Source organism: Cryptomeria japonica, chromosome 3 (genome assembly GCF_030272615.1).
Source record: "Cryptomeria japonica chromosome 3, Sugi_1.0, whole genome shotgun sequence".
NCBI classification, from domain to species: domain Eukaryota; kingdom Viridiplantae; phylum Streptophyta; class Pinopsida; order Cupressales; family Cupressaceae; genus Cryptomeria; species Cryptomeria japonica.
In genome coordinates, this window is record NC_081407.1 from 520,194,682 (window position 1) to 520,215,201 (window position 20,520).

The 20,520-nt window shown below is 38.5% G+C and overlaps 1 protein-coding gene across 2 annotated transcripts in view; it reads right to left on the minus strand.

Moving 5' to 3' along the window:
* Positions 1 to 20,520, minus strand: part of LOC131060210 (ferric reduction oxidase 6) — a 157,865-nt gene that overhangs the window by 33,567 nt on the left and 103,778 nt on the right. For both annotated transcript variants that reach the window (XM_057993368.2, XM_057993369.2), the window contains exons 5-6: positions 17,035 to 17,362; positions 16,408 to 16,681 (exon numbers count right to left, since the gene is read on the minus strand). In XM_057993368.2, coding sequence (XP_057849351.2) covers positions 16,408 to 16,681; positions 17,035 to 17,362 — 602 coding nt within the window. The remainder of the gene's footprint in view (positions 1 to 16,407; positions 16,682 to 17,034; positions 17,363 to 20,520) is intronic.

Here is a 20,520-nt window from a genome sequence, read left to right on the forward strand (position 1 = left end):
GAATTTTGTTCTATTCATTTCTCCAACTTTTGTGCACACCATGGCATTAAGCGTCAGCTTACCACACCCTACAACCCTCAATATAATGGTCTTGTTGAGCGGAGGAACCGACAATCACCAAAATGACTCGTTCTATGTTGGAGCATAGAAATGTTCCAAAGAAATTTTGGGCTGAAGCAGTCTACACTATTGTATACCTTCTAAACCGGTCTCCCACACATGTCATTAAGAAGATAACCCCAAAGGAAGCTTGGTCTGGGAGGAAGCCCAAAATCAGCCATTTAAAATTTTTTGGCTTTACTGCTTATGTTTGGATTCTAGATGCAAAGAGATCAAAACTGGATTCCAAGAGCCAAAATTTAATGTTCAATTGATGTAGACATTGATCGTCTCATATTCAATCGAGATGTGTTTGATGAAGGAGGGCCTTTTCAACTCACTTCTCTTGTTTCGAGTCCTAACGATCAACTTCTAAAGGCTAAGAATTTGGGTGTTCAACTTCCCTTAGCTCCACCTGAAGGGAGGGATTCTAATAATTCTGAACTAGAGAATGTTGAAGCTCTTAGGCAAAATCTTGTTCCACTAGATTTTCTTCAAGAAAGCCTCGATCAACATCTTGATGAATTTCTTCTAGACACTCCTGCTCATGCTAATCCTCCAGTGCTAAATACAGGTGCTTCTCCTTTCTGAAACTAAATGGTGGGAAAAGACCATTGGTGTTGTTCGTAATGATGAACTTGTTGAGGGGAGATCTTCTAGAGGTAAGAGCAAAAAGAACACACTGAATTTTACTTTTATGGCAAATCTTTAGACTATTTATGAGCCTCGGACGTATTCCGAAGCAAAAGGAATACATCAATGGGAAAAGGCTATGGAAGTTGAGTATCATAGTATTCAAAAGAACAACACTTGGGTTCTGACAGATCTTCCACCATGGAAGACTGCAAATGGGTCTAATAAAGTGAAGTACAAAGCTGATGGAATTCTTGATAAGTACAAGGCTTGGTTGGTAACTAAAGGGTTCTCACAGAATGAGGGCATCAACTATGAGGATACCTTTGCTCCCACAACCAAGATGAGCACGATTCAGCTTGTTTTAGCCATTGCAACACAGTTTGGTTGCAAAGTCCATCAAATGGACGTCAAGAGTGTCATCCTCAATGGTAAATTGGAGATATGACACAGCCTCAGGGTTTCAAGGTTGCCAGAAAAGAACACCAGGTATGCAGACTAGTGAAAGAACTCTATGGCCTCAAACAAGCTCCTTGGGCATGGTACATAAAAATTGATCATGAGGGAAGGGCACCATGGAGATGAAGTGGAAAAAATAGCAAGGTATATGAATGGGTTGAGACATAGCATACAAGACGAATTGAGTCTAACTACCCCTAGGAGTGTAGAAGAATGTTTTCAGTTAGCCACGAGAGTAGAAGAGAAGGTTAAAAGGAGGCAAGAGCAGCAGGCCAGAGGTAGAGGAAAGAACAAAAGAGGAAGAGGAAACTTTGGAGGAGGTAGAACACAATTCCAAAAGCATCAAGGGGAGACTAGTGGTGGTGCAGTCACCGGCTAGGAGGGACCTCAAAGAGATCAATCCAAACCGGTCAGCAAGAGTAAACACGACAGCAACACAAGGTCATGATGGAGGCAATGTAGAACAGATTGAATTATATCATGAAAACTAATTACAACCAACCGGTAACAACCGGGTTACAGTAACCGGCTCACAGGCCTACTAAAACATGCTCAAAATACAGAACAGGTCACAACCGGGACCTCAAATATTAAGATCTATCTTCTATGCTATGTCTAACTTCTTCCCTTACATTCTAATGCTCTATTACAATGATTTATATGATCCAAGGGGATCCGGTCGGCCCAGAAAGGGATCAAAACCCGAAGAACAAGACCTAACATGTAAAACCAACAAGGTCAGCCTCCGCCAAAGAAATTCCTCCGGAAAATCCAAAGGATGAAGTGTAGATCACGGGGAAAGGTCGGCCACACGCCAAGGAACAACGGAATCAACTCTTAGGGCTCCGCAAGCTACGAAAAGGATCCGATAGATCACCAATGCAAATAGGTTCAGGCAACCAATAACAGAAAACTGTCTCATAAACCGATAGCGATAACTTGCCGGAAAATGATCCAAATGCTCCACGGTTTGGGAATAAGGAAGATGATCAAGTCTTCAAGCAAAATCCAACACCACAAGTTCCGGTGAGCCAAATCTGGGAAACATAGAAAGAAATGCAGAAACTGCAAACAGAAAGCAAAACAGAAAGGAAATATTTTTGGTTGATGCAAGACTGCTATGAACCGGGGATGCTCCTTTTGAAAAAGTGAGTCTCTCACTTTGCTGGGGTCGGAGGAAAACCAAGGCGGTCTACCTCTGCCTGAGAAATCCAAGATGAATCTTCAACTGGTCTGTCCTTCCACTTCACAAGATACTCCTAATACTGACTGCACCGGGTACTACGCCCAATCCTACTGTCCAAAATGTCTTCAATCTGATCCGGTTCCTTTCGGGGCAACTGTTTCTCCAAGTCTGAAATACTGTCCTCACTGAATTCTGGTTCATGATACTGATGAAGATCTGCAATGTTAAACACAGGCGAAATACTCAGACTATCCAGTAACTCCACTTCATATGCATTTCCAAAACTGAACTTTCTCAAAATTTTGCAAGGTCCAAACTTTCTCATCTGCAACTTGTTATAAGTTCCAATCAGGAATCTTTCTTTTCTCAGATACACGATCACTTCATCGCCAACTTCAAATTCCTTATGTCTCCTCTTCTCATCTGCTTTCTCTTTATACTTGTTGTTCATGTCCTCCAAATGTTGCTTAACTTGAATATGTAAGTCCTTCATGTGATCTGCAAATTCTTCTGCTTCTGAACTTCTCCGGTCTTCACTGCTAATATCTCTTAATTCTAATATACCTCTAGGGTGTGCTCCGGTAGCAATCTCAAAAGGTGTCCTTCCAGTACTCCTGTTTACTGAATTATTGTAGGCAAACTCTGCTTGTGCAAGAATCAAATCCCAACTTTCGGTTTTGTCTCCAACTAAACATCTCAACAAATTTCCCAAGCTCCAGTTAACTACTTTTGTCTATCCATTAGTCTGTGGGTGAAAAGTAGAACTGAACTTCAAATATGTCTTCATCCTCTTCCAAAGTGTTCTCCAAAAAAAGCCAACAAACTCAGTGTCTCTATCTGAAACTATGCTCTAAGGTAGTCCATGCAATCTCACTACTTCCTTGAAAAATACGTCTGATATATGTGATGCATCTGATGTTTTGTTACAAGGTATGAAATGAACCATCTTCGAGAAACTATCCACTACCACAAATATAGAATCATTCCCTTTATGCGTTTTAGGCAATCCAAGTATGAAATCCATGCTTATATCCTCCCAAGGTCTTACCGGTATTGTCGAAGGTTTATACAATCCCACATTCTAACTACTACCCTTTGCAACTTGATAAACTCTACAACTTTGCACAGATTTCCTAACATCCTTATGAATCTGGGGCCAAAAGTAATGCTCACTCACCACTACTACTGTTTTGTCAACACCAAAGTGTCTGGCTAATCCTCCACTATGTTTCTCCTTTATCAGATTCTCCCTCATAGAACTCTTAGGTATGCACAACTGTATTCCTCTAAATAACATCCCATCCTGAATGAAGTAATCCAACCACTTGCTTCTATCTACCGTAACAAATTCTCTACATGTGCTTTCCAAGGTTCTGCATAATTCGGGTCATCATCATACAAGGTCTTCAATTCCTCAAATCCTAATACTGTTATTCTCATCTCTGTCAGCAAATTCCTTCTCCTACTCAATGCATCAGCAACTTTGTTAGATTTCCCACTTCTATGCTTCAACACAAAGGTGTAGCGCTGCAAAAATTCTACCCATCTCATATGTCTCTAATTCAACTTACTCTGACTGTTCAAATACTGCAAAGCTTGATGATCCATATACAACACAAACTCCTTAGGCAACAGATAATGTCTCCACTTCTTCAAGGCTTGAACTACAGCATAAAATTCTTGATCATACACTGAATATCTCCTCCGAACATCATTCAATTTCTCACTGAAATAAGCTACTGCTCTCCCTTCCTGACTCAAGACTTCTCCTATTGCTGTTCCACTTGCATCACAATCCACTTGAAATACTTTATTGAAATCCGGTAAAGCTAACATAGGTTGCTCAGTCACTTTCCGCTTCAACAGTTCAAAATTTTTGTTTGCTCCGGTGGTCCACTTGAATTCCTTCCGATCTCCCCTCATTTTCTCAGTCATAGGGTTACAAACTAAACTGAAATTTCTGATGAACTTCCGGTAGAAACTAGCCAATCCATCAAATGATCTTACCTCTCCAATGGTTTCTGGTGTAGGCCACTCAACAATTGCTTTTACTTTCTCAGGGTCCATCTTCAAACCATCCTCAGATATCACAAATCCCAAATAGACTAATTCATCCTTCATGAAAGTACACTTCTTAAGATTTATCAGCAACTTTTCTTCTCTCAACCTCTGCAAAACTTGTCTCAAATGCAACAAATGCTCCTCTTTTGTCTTACTGAAAATCAAAATGTCATCCAAATATACAATAACAAACTTACCCAAGAATTTCTCCAATACCTCATTCATCAGCCTCATGAAACTACTCGGTGCATTAGTTAACCCAAAAGGCATCACCAACCATTCATACAGTCCTTCATTTGTCTTGAATGTTGTCTTCCACTCGTCTCCTCTAATCCTGATCTGATGATATCCACTCTTCAAGTCTATCTTTGTAAAGTATTTGGCTTTGCTCAAACAGTCCATTATGTCATCCATCCTAGGCAAAGGAAACCGGTATTTCATTGTGATCATGTTTATTGCTCTGGAATTGGTACACATCCTCCATTCTCCATTCTTCTTAGGTGCTAATACTGTCGGTACTGCACAAGGGCTCAAACTTTCCCTGATCAAATCTTTCTTCAACAGCTCCTGCACTTGTTTATTCAACTCTTCATTCGTTGTCGGTGTCATTTGGTGTGCAGCTTTGTTAGGAAAACTAGCTCCGGGAACCAGGTCCATGCAATGACCGATGCTTCTCACATGTGGTAATCCATCAGGTACATAATCTGAAATGATGTTTTCATATTCTGTCAACAAATCTTTTATCTCTTCCGGTTGTTCTTCTTCATAATCTGGATTCTCAGTCTTCTTAGGAACTAAGGCAAAACACACATTCTCATGTCTCAATCCATCCAGGAAATTCCTTCCATCCACCAAACAGATGCTAGCATTCGTACAGACTTCACTCTTCAAAGGCTCCTCCAAGGGCAACAAGGTTTGCTTCATCCCATTGGCCACAATAGTGTATGTATTTTTCCTCCCATCATGTATTGCCTGTCTATCAAACTGCCAAGGTCTACCCAACAAAAGGTGACAAATATCCATAGGCATAATATCACACAAGACTACATCATTATAATTCCCAATTTTCAATTTTACCAAACATTGCTCACTTACTAACAACTTATGATCATCCTGAATCCATGCTATCTGATAAGGCTTAGGGTGTTTCAATCTTTCCAAATTCAACTTATTCACCATCTCTTCTGAAACAAGATTATCTGAACTACCACTATCAATAACTTTACAGCACTTACCGAATACCTTACTTCTGGTCTTGAACAAATTCTTCCTATGCAAGGCCTCTTCATCCCTCCCGATATAACACAAAGCTCTCCTCATCATCAATAATTCTCCATCTTCCGATTTGTTAGCTGATCCGCTGAGGTTTTCTTCCGCCACTGCTGTTCTTACGGTATTCTTTGTCTTCTTACACTCGAAAGCACGATGTCCTTCTCGTCCACACTTATAGCAAGTTCCTCTAAACACTCTCTTGTCTTGTCTTCTGTCATCTCTTCCAAAATTCTCATTTCAGTAGCCATCTGGTTCTCTCCTTCAGTAAAAATTTCTATCATCTTTCCAGTATGAATTAACTTCTTTGCTCACTTCCTTATCCTTGTTTTGATCCGTACAGGTTTCTCTACCTCTGGTATATCCTCTTCCTCCTTGAAATCTTCCTCCAGAAAATCTTCCACCTCTGCCTCTCTGCCTCTGCTCGTGTCTTTTCTTTAGCTTCTCTTCTGCTTTCAGGGCATACTGGTAACCTTCTTCAACACTCTGCAATTTGATCAAACTGAGTATCTTGTATAGACACCCGCAATCCATTCAAATATCTTGCAACTTGTTCAACTTCAACATCAACATGTCCGGATCTGATATTCAACTTGTAAAATGCTTTGGTGTATTCCTTCACACAAGATTCCTTCTATCTCAAATTCTGCAACTTCCGAAACAGATTTACTTGATAATCAGCTGGCATAAATTCTCATTTCAACTTAGCAACCATCCGATCCCATGTCTTGATCTTCTCTTTACCTCTTCTCTGTCTACCAACCTACAAATGCTCCCACCAAAGAGATGCACGACCTTTCAACCGGTTACAGGCATATTTCACCTTCCTTTCTTCTGCAGTGTTTTCAAAATCAAAATATTTCTCCATCTTCGAGATCCAATCCATCAATTCATCTGAATTCAACTTTTCATCATATTCCAATGGGGTAAAATGAGGTTTAGTTTTCGCCCTACTCAATACCCTCAAAAACCTTTCCTCATCCGGATCAACCGTCGGTGCGTTTACTTGTTCTTCCGGGGCTTTTTCTCCTTAATTTTCAGTTACATCTTCAATATGTCGGCCTCTTCTCTGGATTGTCTCCACGGCTTCCAACCGGCCTGCAATTCCTCTCAACATTTTTATCACAGCAGGGTCTGCATTCCCTCGCGCTCCACCATTCCTATTTCCTCCTCGCACCATCTTTATGCCAGTCCTCTTCAACTGTAGGTCGGATCCACAGTCCGCCACCCTACAACAAAAATTTCTCAGGACAACGCAATCTCCAGAACGAAAGCTCGCTCTGATACCACTTGGTGCAGTCACCGGCTAGGAGGGACCTCAAAGAGATCAGTCTAGACCGGTCAACAAGAGTAAACACAATGGAAACAAAAAGAAATGATGGAAGCAATGCAGTACAGATTGAATTATATCATGAAAACTTATTACAACCAACCGATAACAACCGGATTACAGTAACCAGCTCGCAGGCCTGCTAAAACATGCTCAAAATACAGAACAGGTCACAACCGGGACCTCAAATATTAAGATCTATCTTCTATGCTCTATCTAACTTCTTCCGTTACATTCTAATGCTCTATTACAATGATTTATACGATCCAAGGGGATCTGGTTAGCCCAGAAAGGGATCAAAACCTGAAGAACAAGACCTAATGTGTAAAACCAACAAGGTCGGCCTCTACCAAAGAAATTCCTCCGGAAAAGCCAAAGGATGACGTGTAGATCACAGGGAAAGGTTGGCCACACGCCAAGGAACAACGGAATCAACACTCAGGCCTCCGCAAGCTATAGAAAGGATCCGGTAGATCACCAATGCAAATAGGTCCAGGCAACCGATAACAGAAAATTGTCTCAGATACCGGTAGCGATAACTTGCCGGAAAATGATCCAAATGCTACATGGTTTGGGAATAAGGAAGATGATCAAGTTTTCAAGCAAAATCCAACTCCACAGGTTCCGGTGAGCCAAATCTGGGAAACACAAAAAGAAAAACAAAAAGGAAATATTTTTGGTTGATGCAAGATTGCTATGAACTGGGGATGCTCCTGCATCAAGTGGTCGGCAAGAACAAACCAATGAGCAAAGAGGTGGTTTCAGGGGTAGGAGATCTAAAACAAGAGGCAGATTTGGAAAGCAAGAAAGAGGATCAAATACATTATCAGGAAAGTGTTTTCAATGTGGCCAAATTGGTCACCCTGCTTGGAGATGTCCGGACAAAGTAAGTGCAAGCTCATATGGAGGAGAAAGGACGATAGAAATTGTTCATAAGGAAGAGGCAGAAAGTGTGAATTCACCTTCATTGCAGGCAGCACCTGAGACTAGAGAAGCTTTTCTTATGAGGACATTGATGAAAGTCCCAATCATCAAGGAACCACCACAAAGGAAGGCTTTGTTTAGAACCACATGTAAGGCACAAGGACAGGTATGTAAAGTGGTAGTTGATTCCAGTTCCACTGATAATTTAGTTGCAGTAGAGATGGTAGAAAATTTAAAACTAAAGAGGATCCCTCACCCCACACCATATAAGTTGCCTTGGCTAAATAAGGGTCAGCAAGTACTTGTCAATGAGCAGTCTTGGGTAGAGCTCAGCTTTGGTCCTTATGAGGATAAAATTTTGTGTGATATCATTTCCATGGATGTGTGCCACATCCTACTTGGCAGGCCTTGGCAGTATGATAGGGAAGCCCAACATGATGGACAGAAGAATGTCTATGTCATCAAGAAAGGGGGAGTATCATTTACAGTTACCCCATTGAAGGAAGATGAGAGTGTAGTCCATGAAGGACCTAGTGTAATGGTGGTGAAGGAGAAGGATTTTTTGAAGAACCTGGAAGAAGAGGAGTGTGGATATGCCACTGTGGGGAAACCAATCTCAGAAGCAGCAAATAATGACAGCAAGGAACTCCCTAAAGAGGTGCAGACCCTACTTGGCAAGTATGACAGTATAGTAGTGAAGGAGTTGCCTAATTCCTTGCCTCCCATCCGTGATGTGAGTCATCATATTGACCTAATCACTGGAGCAAGTCTTCCCACTAAGGCAGCATACAAAATGAGGAGATCAAAAAGCAGGTCCAAGAATTGCTTGATAAGGGCTTGGTGAAAAAACGTTTGAGCCCATGTGTTATGCCGACTGTTTTGGCACCCAAAAAAGATGGAGATTGGAGGCTTTGTACATATTCGAGGGCTATCAACAAGATAACCATTAGATATAGATTCCCCATTCCCCGGATGGAAGATCTTCTGGACAGTCTAGCCGGAGCAAGGTATTTTTCTAAAATTGATTTAAAAAGTGGCTATCACCAAATAAGGATCAGAGAGGGGGATGAGTGGAAGAGGGCTTTCAAGACTAATGAAGGCCTGTATGAATGGCTTGTCATGCCTTTTGGGCTATCTAATGCCCCTAGTACATTCATGAGACTCATGAATGAAGTCCTGAGAGAATTTGTAAACAAATTTGTGGTAGTATACTTAGATGACATTTTGGTAGTCAGCAAGACAAAGCAGGACCATTTGGAACACTTGGATAAGGTGTTAAGAAGGTTGGATGAAGAGAAATTGATGATCAATCTCAAGAAGTGCGAATGGATGAAGGAAGAGTTGGTATATTTGGGGCTTGTGATTTTACAAGGAACCTTAAAAATGGACCCACAAAAAGTACAGGCCGTACTCAGCTAGCCAACACCTAAATCAATTGGGGATGTCAGAAGTTTCCATGGTTTAGCAAGCTTCTACTGCAAGTTCATCAACAATTTCAGTCAGATTGTGGCACCCATGATAGACACCATCAAAGGAGAGAAGAGGAGCCGATTCCAATGGACCAAAGAAGCTGATCAGAGTTTTGAGTACCTCAAGATAAGGGTAGCACACCAACCTATCCTTACTTTACCTGCTTTCGATGAGGTATTTACAATAGAGTGTGATGCTAGTGGCTATGCCATAGGGGCAGTGTTAAGTCAAGAGTGGAAGACAATAGCTTTCTTTAGTGAGAAATTGAACGAAGCCAAAAAAAAGTATTCATCCTATGATTTGGAGCTATATGCCATGGTGCAAACACTTAAAAAATGGAGACACTACCTACTGCCTCAGGAGTTTGTGGTGTACAAAGATAATTGTGCTTAAGTTTTCTAAACAGTCGAGAAGTTGAGTCATCGGCACATGAAGTGGGTGGAGCAATTGCAGTCCTATACTTTCAACATAAAGCACAAGAAAGGGCAAGCTAACAAGGTAGTTGATGCTTTGAGCAGGAGGACAATAATGATACAAGAGGTGCAGCTCCAAAGCGTGGGAATTGATTCCTTAAGAGGTATGTATCAGGATGAGAAGACTTTCATGAAGTGTATGGTGTTTGTCAGCAGTCACAGGGTTCTTTTCACAATGAGTATGCAGATTATGTATTACAAGGTGGTCTTTTGTTTAAAGGAGTTTAGTTGTGTTTCCCAAAGTGTTCCATGAGAGAGAACTTAATCAAAGAAAAGCATAGTGGTAATCTAGGAGGACATTTTGAATGTGATAAGAAATCGGATCAAGTCAAAAGGTTTTACTACTGGCCTAAGATGCACTTGGATGTGAAGAAGTTTGTGGAAGGCTCTGGTATATGTCAGAGAGCAAAGGGGTCAAGTTCTAATGAAAGGTTGTATCAACCTCTGCCCATACCTAATAGGTCATGGGAAGCCATCAGTATGGATTTTGTTTTGAGTCTACCAAGGACCACAATGGGATATGACAGTGTGTATGTAGTTGTGGACAGGTTCAACAAGATGGCTCACTTCAATGCATGCAAAACAACCAATGATGCCTCCCACATTGCAAACTAATTCTTTAAGGAGATTGTAAGGATCCATGGATTGCCATTATCCATTGTGTTTGACAGAGATACAAAGTTTATTGGACATTTTTGGAGAACATTGTGGAGAAAACTGGGAACTGATCTGACTTTTAGTTCTGCCTATCATCCTCAAACGGATGGGCAGACTGAAGTTGTCAACAGGTCATTAGGTGTAATGTCCCCATCCTAGTCAGGGACTTGGGATTGAGGAGTTAGCCTATTTTTGGACCCTTGTAGGCTAACAGAGTATGGATAAAGGGGTCAGTAATGCAGTATCTTGAGGAGTGGTCTATCTATTTGTTCTCATTCAGTGTTGAGTTTAGTTCTGGTCTTCGTTTTATCAGTTTTTGACACTTTATGAGGATTTCCTATTTTTTAGGGAAAAATTGTTAAAAATAGACATGGTCCTATTTTCATTGGCATGGCGAACTGTGGCCCTAGCCTCTGACAGATTCAATTTCAGAGCAATAATGAGAGAGATATGAATTTTTAAGTGGTACCACAGGCAATTAATATTTTAATGAAATATTAATATAAAATCATAAAGTGCATCACTTAAATTTATTGAAGTGAAAATTTATTATCTCCTAAGCTAGGCGTTGCTTTTAGGGTTAAGTTGGGAACCCTAAAAGCAAGTTATTATTTTTTAATCCCTAATTGCCCAAAATCGCACCTTTTGGGTATTTAGGCAGCCAAGATGGAAATTAAACCTCATTCTTGATATTGAGCATTTGACATTTTCTTCTGAGCACTTGGCTATGGCAGCTAGGGTTTGGACCTGTTTTGGAGAGTGTGCATTCTTCAGAATTCAGTAGCTTTGAGATTGTGAAAGATCAATCGAATTGTTGCAGCTTGGTTGGCTTCAATCAGAAGTCAAATTGAATTGAATTGGGGCAGATTTGGCTTCTTACAAGGCAGATTTGTTCTAGGGTTTTCCTATTTATTGTTTTGTTGTTGATTCTTATGTGGTTTGGAGGCTTCTTTTCCCAAACACACAGCTTTCTCATTTATTGGCACCATCTTGCACTGTTTGGGTGTCTTAGTATTTAAATAAGAGCAGATCTGAATTGTTCCAGAATAAAAATCAGAACTTTGTAAGTTGTTGATTTATTCTTTCTTTTCAATAAATTGGCTAAGGACCTACGGGTATGCTTCTAAATTCTCCAATTCATTGTTTCAGTTGATTAAATTCATGTATTATTCAATATGTGTTGCAAAATAAAGAAACCCTCTTCTGCAACTTCTGTCTATTTCTGAAAAACCATCTTAATAATTAAAAAAATTACAAAGAAGATTTACAAATTACAGCAGGTTGAAGAGTTGAACCAGCAAGGGTTCATCACATTAGGCAACCTGCTAAGACGTCAGACTAGGGAGCACAATCAGTCATGGGATCTAATCCTACCGCATGCAGAGTATGCATACAATGATTCAATCAACCGGAGCATAGGGAAGAGTCCATTTGAAGTTGTCTATGGAGTGCATCCTAGAGGTATCTATGAATTGAGAGATTTGAGTAGAATGGATAGGAGTGCCCAAGGTGAAGATTTTGCAGTAGCCATGCATGACATCCACAAACAGGTCAAGGAGACACTTGAGAAGAATGTGGACAAGTATAAGAGAAATGTAGACTTGAAGAAGAGAAATGTACAATTCAAGGTGGGTGATCTAGTGTTGGCACATTTGAGGAAGGAGAGATTGCCAAAGGGCAAGTATACAAAGTTGATGATGAAGAAGATAAGGACATGTAAAGTGGTTCACAAGTATGGCAATAATGCTTATGAGATTGAACTGCCACCGGAGGTTGCTGTCTCACCTATATTCAATGTAGCAGATTTGTATCCCTATAAGGAATCTGATTTTGCAGGTCAAGGAGAAAGAGCTGAAGATGCTGATATGAGCAAGATATGCGCAAGATGGGGGGGCTGCTGATATGGAATGGGTCAAGGACCTTCCACCTGCTCAGCCAAATGAAGACAAGTGAAGAGGACAAGGAGGAAAGTTTATAAGGAGCACCTAGTCAAGTGGCTAGGACTACCAAATGAAGATGCCACCTGGATGTCCGACGAGGATATAGCACAGTGTGGGGTCTCAATTGCAGATATCATTTCATCAAAGGCATGAAATTTTTCATGTTTGGGTGTATGGTGCAGGAGCACCTAGAGTTTTGTCATCATGTCAGTTAAGTGTTTGAGTCTTAGGAGTTAGGGGTCATGTCATTTTGATTCAATAAGGTCTATTGAGACCATTTGTAATGTCATTTCATGTCTTTAGGTCTGTATGTCAAATTTGGAGTCATAAATTGCAAGTTTGTAAAAAGTCATCAATATTGCCATCGGGATAGTTATCCCGATAAAGTGTCATTGGGATAGTTTACTCTATCGGTATTGGAGAATACTGCTTAGCAAACTGTTAATGGCTATGCCGATAGACGTCTAGATGCCTTGTTCAATATAGCTATGCCGAAATAGGGACATTGGGGTAAGTTACTCTATCGGAATTGCATAAAATGGTTACTCCGCCTCTTCTAGTTATTCTGATGGGTGGTCAAGACCTCGGTTCGGGATTGCTATTCCGACATCGGTGTCCAGCATTGAGTTGTCCGGTCGGAATTGTTATTCCGATGTCAGTGTCCAATTTTGATTTTTCAAAGTGTGGGAGTCGAACAGTCATGTAGCCCAACGGTCTGTTGTGACCACGGGAAAGTGCAAAAATTTGGTATAAATTGTATAAGCCAACGGTTGGAAACAATTTTTTGGAAGCTATATGAATTTCGAAATTTTGAATTTCTGAAACCTGATTTGAAATCATTGGCAACCAATTGGAAGTTCATTTTTCTGCAAATTACTATATTTCCTGCACATATATGGTGTGGTATGAATTCAAATTGATTGGATAGTCATATGTATAATTAGAACATTGAATTACCTTCCATTTTGCCGGTGATTTTGAATTTCTGATTCGTTGTAAGGAAGAAGTTTAGACGTTTTCACACGGTGACCTGGTTAGCAGGGTAACTAGGGTTTTAACAACAATTCGACAATCCTCCCTCCCTGTCTTGCATCAATCATAAAGGACATGTAGCAGGTTATAAAAAGAATGTTATGATCAGATTTTAGCAAAAATAGAAGAGTTAAAAAGAAGGATTGTGAATATACTGTGACAAATTAATTCTGAATATTATAGCTGATTAGAGAAGTAATTTAGATCAGGATATTTTATTGAGGTTGGTGCATCATTTAGGTGGTGCTGGTTAAAATGTGAGAGAAGAAAAGAGGATATATTTAATCCTATACATCAGTAAATGAAGGACAAATATCAAGGAAATATATGAGGCAGATTTCAGACATATGAGACTGATTTATGATCAGCATTATAACAGTTTGAAGAAGGGAATTTGAGGAGAACAGAATCCATCATCTGTTGTAAAAGCAAAATTGTCAAGGCGGAAAATCAGATTTATGTGAAGTGGGTTGGTGCTCACGAATTCTGAAGTGGAAGTTTGTGCTTCCAGTGGGTTGGTGCTCACAAACAAACTTAAGGGGTTGGTGCCTCTAGTAGGTTGGTGCCTACGAATATTGCAAAAGAAGAAATTTATAAAAGCATTAAATTGCCATGGTTTTCTCCCAAAGGGTTTCCACGTATATATCTTGTGTTCTATTTGTGTCCATAGTAGATAGATCACATATGAATGTTGGTATGCAATGAATATGTTAATGAGATAAGCTATATACTTGTGATTGAAGTTGAAAGAGTTTAAATTGGTAAAATTTGTTGTTATACTGATTCACCCCCCCTCTCAGTATAACTGTGTGCTCTTCAGAGAAGAGGTTGAAAAGCTAGACGCAACAAAATCAACACGAACCTCCTGGAAAAAGATGGATGGTACTCTTGAAACTGCAAGAGACAGCATTAAGGCAACGAAGGATCTCAAGCCTAGTAAGGAGAAGGCAGATCAGACAATGAATCCAAAATTCATGTCTCTAGAAGAAAAGGAAAATACTCCAGAGAAATTAGATGAGAGAGTTGGTGTATCAGAGGAAAACTGGACAGTGGTGCAGAGAAAAGGGAAGAAGAATGAGGTACAATTCAATATTCACCTTCGCTCCCACTCCAAAGGGGAAGCAAAATCTTAATGCTGCAGATGTCTGTTACCATTTTCCATTCATGCGATATCTTGTATTGGCTGCAAAATGTTCTTGTATTGCTGTGCCCTAGTTATAGGGCTTGCATTTTATCTGTTTGATTTTCAATTGGGTGTATTCATACATTTGTTGCTCTTCTTGCTTAAATTGCACTATATAAATACTTCATGGTCTTCACATCAAACGAGAAAAGTAAATAAACTGGTAAATCTGGAAACCATTAAAGAGCAACATTGGAAACTTAAACTTTCGGAAATATGAACAACAGAGAAGGAAAAATTGAAGCTCTCTTGGGAAGAGGTCTATACAAGAATGGAGGAGGCATTTAATGGCTTCATCATTCCTTTGTCCTCTCTTTCCTCCTACCCTCTGTATCCAACTTCAAGCAAAGAAAATGAAACTCTTCCTCTTCTCTTCAAGAATATGTTGGGGGTCGTTAGGGAGAAACCATGTTGGGAGAACAGAAATTTGTGATTCAATCAAAGAAAGGCTGGTGATGCTTTAGCGATTCTCTCCCTTGACTCAGTTCTTTTATTTAGCTTTAAATGTAAAATCTCTTATAAGTAAAAGAAGGGTACCTTGGCTTGAGGTTGAACTAGACTAGATTGTGGGTGAGGATGTGTGAAATTATTTTATAGTGTTTAATTATTCCTATATTCCTATGTAAACCTTGCATTGCACACTTCTTAGGTGTTCATTATAAATCTTTGCCGGCACCTTAGCGACTATTATTATGGAGGTTGAATTTATTTATATTTAATGGAACTCAATTCGCCTGTGCAGAATTAGTGGTGCAAATCTGATTTTGGGGTGTGATGTTTGCATGGAGTGAGTCACCTTGTCAAACCTAGGGTATTATCAGAACAATTTATGAGTGAAATAATTGGGTTAATTATTAAATTAGCTACTTAAATGGGCTCCTTAAGGACCTTGAATGGGAATGTGATTCAGCATGAGCAGAACCCATGTGGTTCCACAAGATGACAGCTATATTGTAGTTTCAGTGCCATGTTGTTAATGTTTGTATGAATTAAATAAAACATTAATTAACTCTGTTTTAAAGATTTACTTCTGTTGGGACTTTATTGTTTGGATATTATGGATAGGCATTAAAAAAATACAATAAAAAATTTCATTATGAGAAGGACGATTTTGCAAGGAAAGGTCATGTAAATGTAATATAATTTCAAATGAAATGCAAAAAAAGCACTCCAAAGGATATGCCTAATTTTATAGAAACTCAAATTTCACTGACAAGAACATATAAGCAGTCACCTTATAGAATCTGTGGAAGTATATAGAACTTGAAGAATAATAAAAGTAACTTTTGTTCTTTCTCCATCTTAGAAACTTGGAGTATTTCCATTATTCTGTACGTATCAGTCCATTAATGGGCACAAGTAAACTTGCAAACCATAATGTTAACTTCATCTAAGAAGAGAATTTCATTATGTCAACTTGAGCTTTTTTATTCTTGAAGCATTACATGATAAACATTTTTTATACAGGTAGAAGCTTCTAATCAGATAACTGTTTCCTGAAGAAAAAATTCTTGAAGGAGTTGGGTTTGATTCTCCCTCATTGAGTTTCATTATTGCCTTGTTATCTTCATATCATATAAGATCATTCTCTGATTGAGTACTTACTTTTGTTAATCAACAAATGATTAAATTATATACAAAGAATAAACAATAACGAGGGTGAAAATATGGCATATAAGGAGAGAACTTACCTTAAGTGATAAGGAATTTCATTCCCATAGGGGCCCTCCACTGAAACATTCAAATTACAAGGAAGGGCTGTGGATAAATCTGTGGGAGTTTGTTCTTTGGTTTTCGAAACCATATTTTTCAGTTCATTTGTCCATTTTCCAAGAGGTTTGATAAGTATTGATAAATGATGTCTACCATCATATGGGCTAGAAGACACACTAAATGGATGCCACTGCAACCAAGATAAATTCCGTATCTGAAGGAAGACAAAGCTCAGAGCGTTGTAGGACAAACCTGAAAGAGAAAAGCAATCATTTCATTAAATATAAATATAATAGCGAGAAAGTTTAAGAAATGATCACCTTATGTTTAGAATATATTAAAGTCTACTTGCTACAAAATAGGTGCATAATAAAGACACAGCATTAAAAAGAAGTATTAATCCCAATATATTTTTTACAAGGAACTTGGAATGAACCATGATCTTCTATAAGCATGTGCAATAACATAATCACTACTATGTTAATGCAGTCAGAATCCAATCCAAATTTGTGGCATGCATAGATTTTCGTAAGTCACTCCAATAATATAAGTCATTTACAGAGAAATAAGACATCCAAAAACATAGAATAAGGGTGACTTCATACTTGGTGGCTTTGATATAACTAATTCTACTGTTCCACATGGAAGGCACATTGCTGACAGTATACCAACATCTTTCCGAGATTGACAGAATCTAAGAAATCGATCAAGTAGAAAAAAGAAGACTGGTGCTGCTGCCATGCAAAATATAAAGTCGCCCACGTGTAATGCTAGAAATACCACAAAAACAATGTATAGCTGATGTGTGTAGAAAAAGACTTCGAAATAGTGTTTGCGAACAAATGGCAGTGAAGTTGCCCACATGGCCAAGCCAGCACAAAGACTTATCTCCCCTGGGACATTTGCAATACCAATACTACTCCATTGAACCACCTGTAAGGTCAGCATTGGATACATATTAGATGTGAACACTAAAAACATTTGAATATTATTAACCTACTAAACATGAGTACTCAGACAATCAGTTCCCCATTTGATATCAACCTTATTTTGTTTTTTTCCATTGTCATCTATAAAATATCAGCAGCTTATTACTGATACCATTGTCAAAGCATGTCATTGTACATCAAAAATGACTACTATAAACCAGACAATTCTTCTGTGATACATTATGAATCTGATCATTGCTATGGATAGTTATATTTCTAACCCTACCTGCATAAAATTTTCCTTACAAATGTTCAACATTGAGGAAACTTGAGATGACCGAAAGAAAGTGATAATATGAAGTTTTGATGATGTCCACTGTAAACCATGACATTTATATAAGAGCCTTAATTTAATTTTTTTAGTATTGATTAAAATTATCAGTCTTCAAAAATAACACTTTCATCCTATGAACTATGATGCACTTCAAACTTACCCCAAGCAAGTATATATATTGAATACAAATTCTAACTTCAATTTTTTTTACATTATTACTATTTAAATCTAATTGTGTATGACTTATTCCCTTTAAATAACCCAATGAAGTCTGAAAACCAAAATGAGTTGAGAAAGAGCAACAAAAACACCCTTTCTTGGACCATATGAAGCCCAAATATTGCAAAAGAAATCACATTAATCAATTAAGGTAAATATTAGTTTGCAAGAAAAGAGAGAAATCCCATAACAACATGTCAGCTAACAACTAAAAGTGCAAGTCAATTTTCAATGCAAAAATGACAATTAGATCTAGAAGCCATGTTTGAATTCTATAAGTTTTGGCTAGGTCCTGAGGTCTAGCACTCCTTACAGGGTTCCAAAGTAAATTGCTCCTTTATTGAGTACAAATTGGAGAGCCTGAAATATGGCATAAACCCTATATAAAGAACTCAATCTTTCAAGTAACATCAGACCTAGAAAATATCATCAGATAAAGATCTCAGACAAATAAGAAGTAAACTTCTGATTCTGAAAACAAAGAAGAGAGAAATTAGAATTTGTATTAATCATGCATTATCAAGGAGTATCACTATAGTACCTTAATTCCAGATTGCTAAAATAGCCTCATAATACTCCACCTTTTCTCCACAATTTCAAGGTTTTTCTTTTTTTTTGAAGAAATTCATCTTAGATTAGATCATCTGAGCTTTAGGTATTCAATACCCATATACGCAAGGAAAGAAATCACCTGGGTACGCCTACAACCTAGTGGGCAAACGGGCAAAGAATCAACATCCTTTTAAAATCATTCAAATTTAGATATGCTCAATCAAAGCCATATCTTTTCTAAAACTTCACTTCCCCAAAACTGAGTGTAGTAGTAACTTAATGAAAAGTAGATATGCATCTTTCTCTCCAATGGAAACTGAATGTTGCTGACTGAATTGTATGGCAGAGACTATTGCATCTGTCCTCGACTATCAAAGAATTCCTTGAAAGTGATCCTCCACCAAGAGAAGAGTAAGTAAAAAGGAAACCATTATGGTAAACAAGATATTGTCAATTGTCTCCTCACTCCTACATAACAGAAAAACATCCACAGTACCTCACTATTCAATCATGCCTTAAAAGCCAAACCTTGATGCCTACCAGCCATCCCAACACCTTAAGAGTCTCAACTTCCTTACACAATTTTTCAAAGCCTCTTTTTTATATTCTTCTGAGTTTCAATGTTTTCTTTTGAGGCCTTTCAATCAGATCCTAGTTACTGTTAATATAAGGTCCTATTACATCCCCTCTTTCATTAGCTGGCAGACCATCATCTCACAAACAAGCAATGAACAATGTATTTCAACTGTTAGAAAATATTCGAAGACAATACAAATAACAGAAAATAAGAAACGTTCAGGAAACAAAGAATTATTAATACTAATTGTGCCATCAACATGAATATATCTTCTTTATTACTCATGTGCAAAATTCATTACTGATTTTTTCCCAAATATTTGCACTTCCCCTCATCAATATTTAGACAAATGGTTGGCATGCATGATAGGTTTATGTGTTTCAGAATTTGTAGTAGATTCAGGCTAGGATGAAAAGCATGACATACATAAATTTCAAGTGAAACTAACTTCATATAAAAATACACTTATAATGTTCAGTTTACAAGATTATTTTAATGGAAATGAGTCAGTAAATACAGAGACATAAATAGTTTAATTCTGACCTGCAGAACACCAATACAATGCTTCTTTGCTGATTATTGAATAGATGACTTCCAACTGATCATGCATTAAGTGTTTTCTGCTCACAAATACCCACGATTTGGGCAGACACAACTCCCAATACACTTTTAACTGCTGCATCTCAAGACTGGATGAAGACAGCAACTGAAACGTCCCTTTTCAAGGACTTGAACTGACAGGTATGAGTGTCTGAGTGTGGAGGTTGGAGAATGCCACCATTGGATACAAAGCCCTCCCAAAATCATTCAGCAACCAATATAAACCACGACCAGCAGTATACTCTTGTGTTCTACATGTGTTGTAAACATATTGTGCCCGGGTGACTATTCCAGCACCCCTCTTAAGAATAGCAAATAAAATAAGGAGGTTGGCCCAGGTGACTATTCCAGCGCCGCTCTTAGATTCATGAGGGCTATATCTTAACACTCCCTCTTAGTAGGAGTGGATCTAAGTAATTTTCTTGGGCGCATATTCTGTCATGACTTCCGACACAATTCGGGACAACATTTAATATAGTCTTGTCATGACAATAGACTCACTATCATGATATCCGGCTCAGTCCGAGACAATCACCTAAAAAGTCAATCATGAAATGATCACATACTTTAGGATCAAGATATTCGGCACAGTCCAAGACAACAACTTAATGTAGTCAATCTTGACACTTGGTCAACTATTGTCAAGATCGTCACCTTGAAATAGTAACCTTAAACATAAGAAGATCGTCATCTTCTTGAACACAGTTAGAATATTGCAGTATACATTTTATTTATTTATTCATAAACAAATTACACATGGTAGGAATTTCATCCTAATAATCTCAATTATAATCTAGTCATACCAAGTTTACTTCTGAAGTATTCTATCTTCAATCTTGCAAGTGGCTTGGTGAAGATATCAGCATTTTGTTCTTCAGTA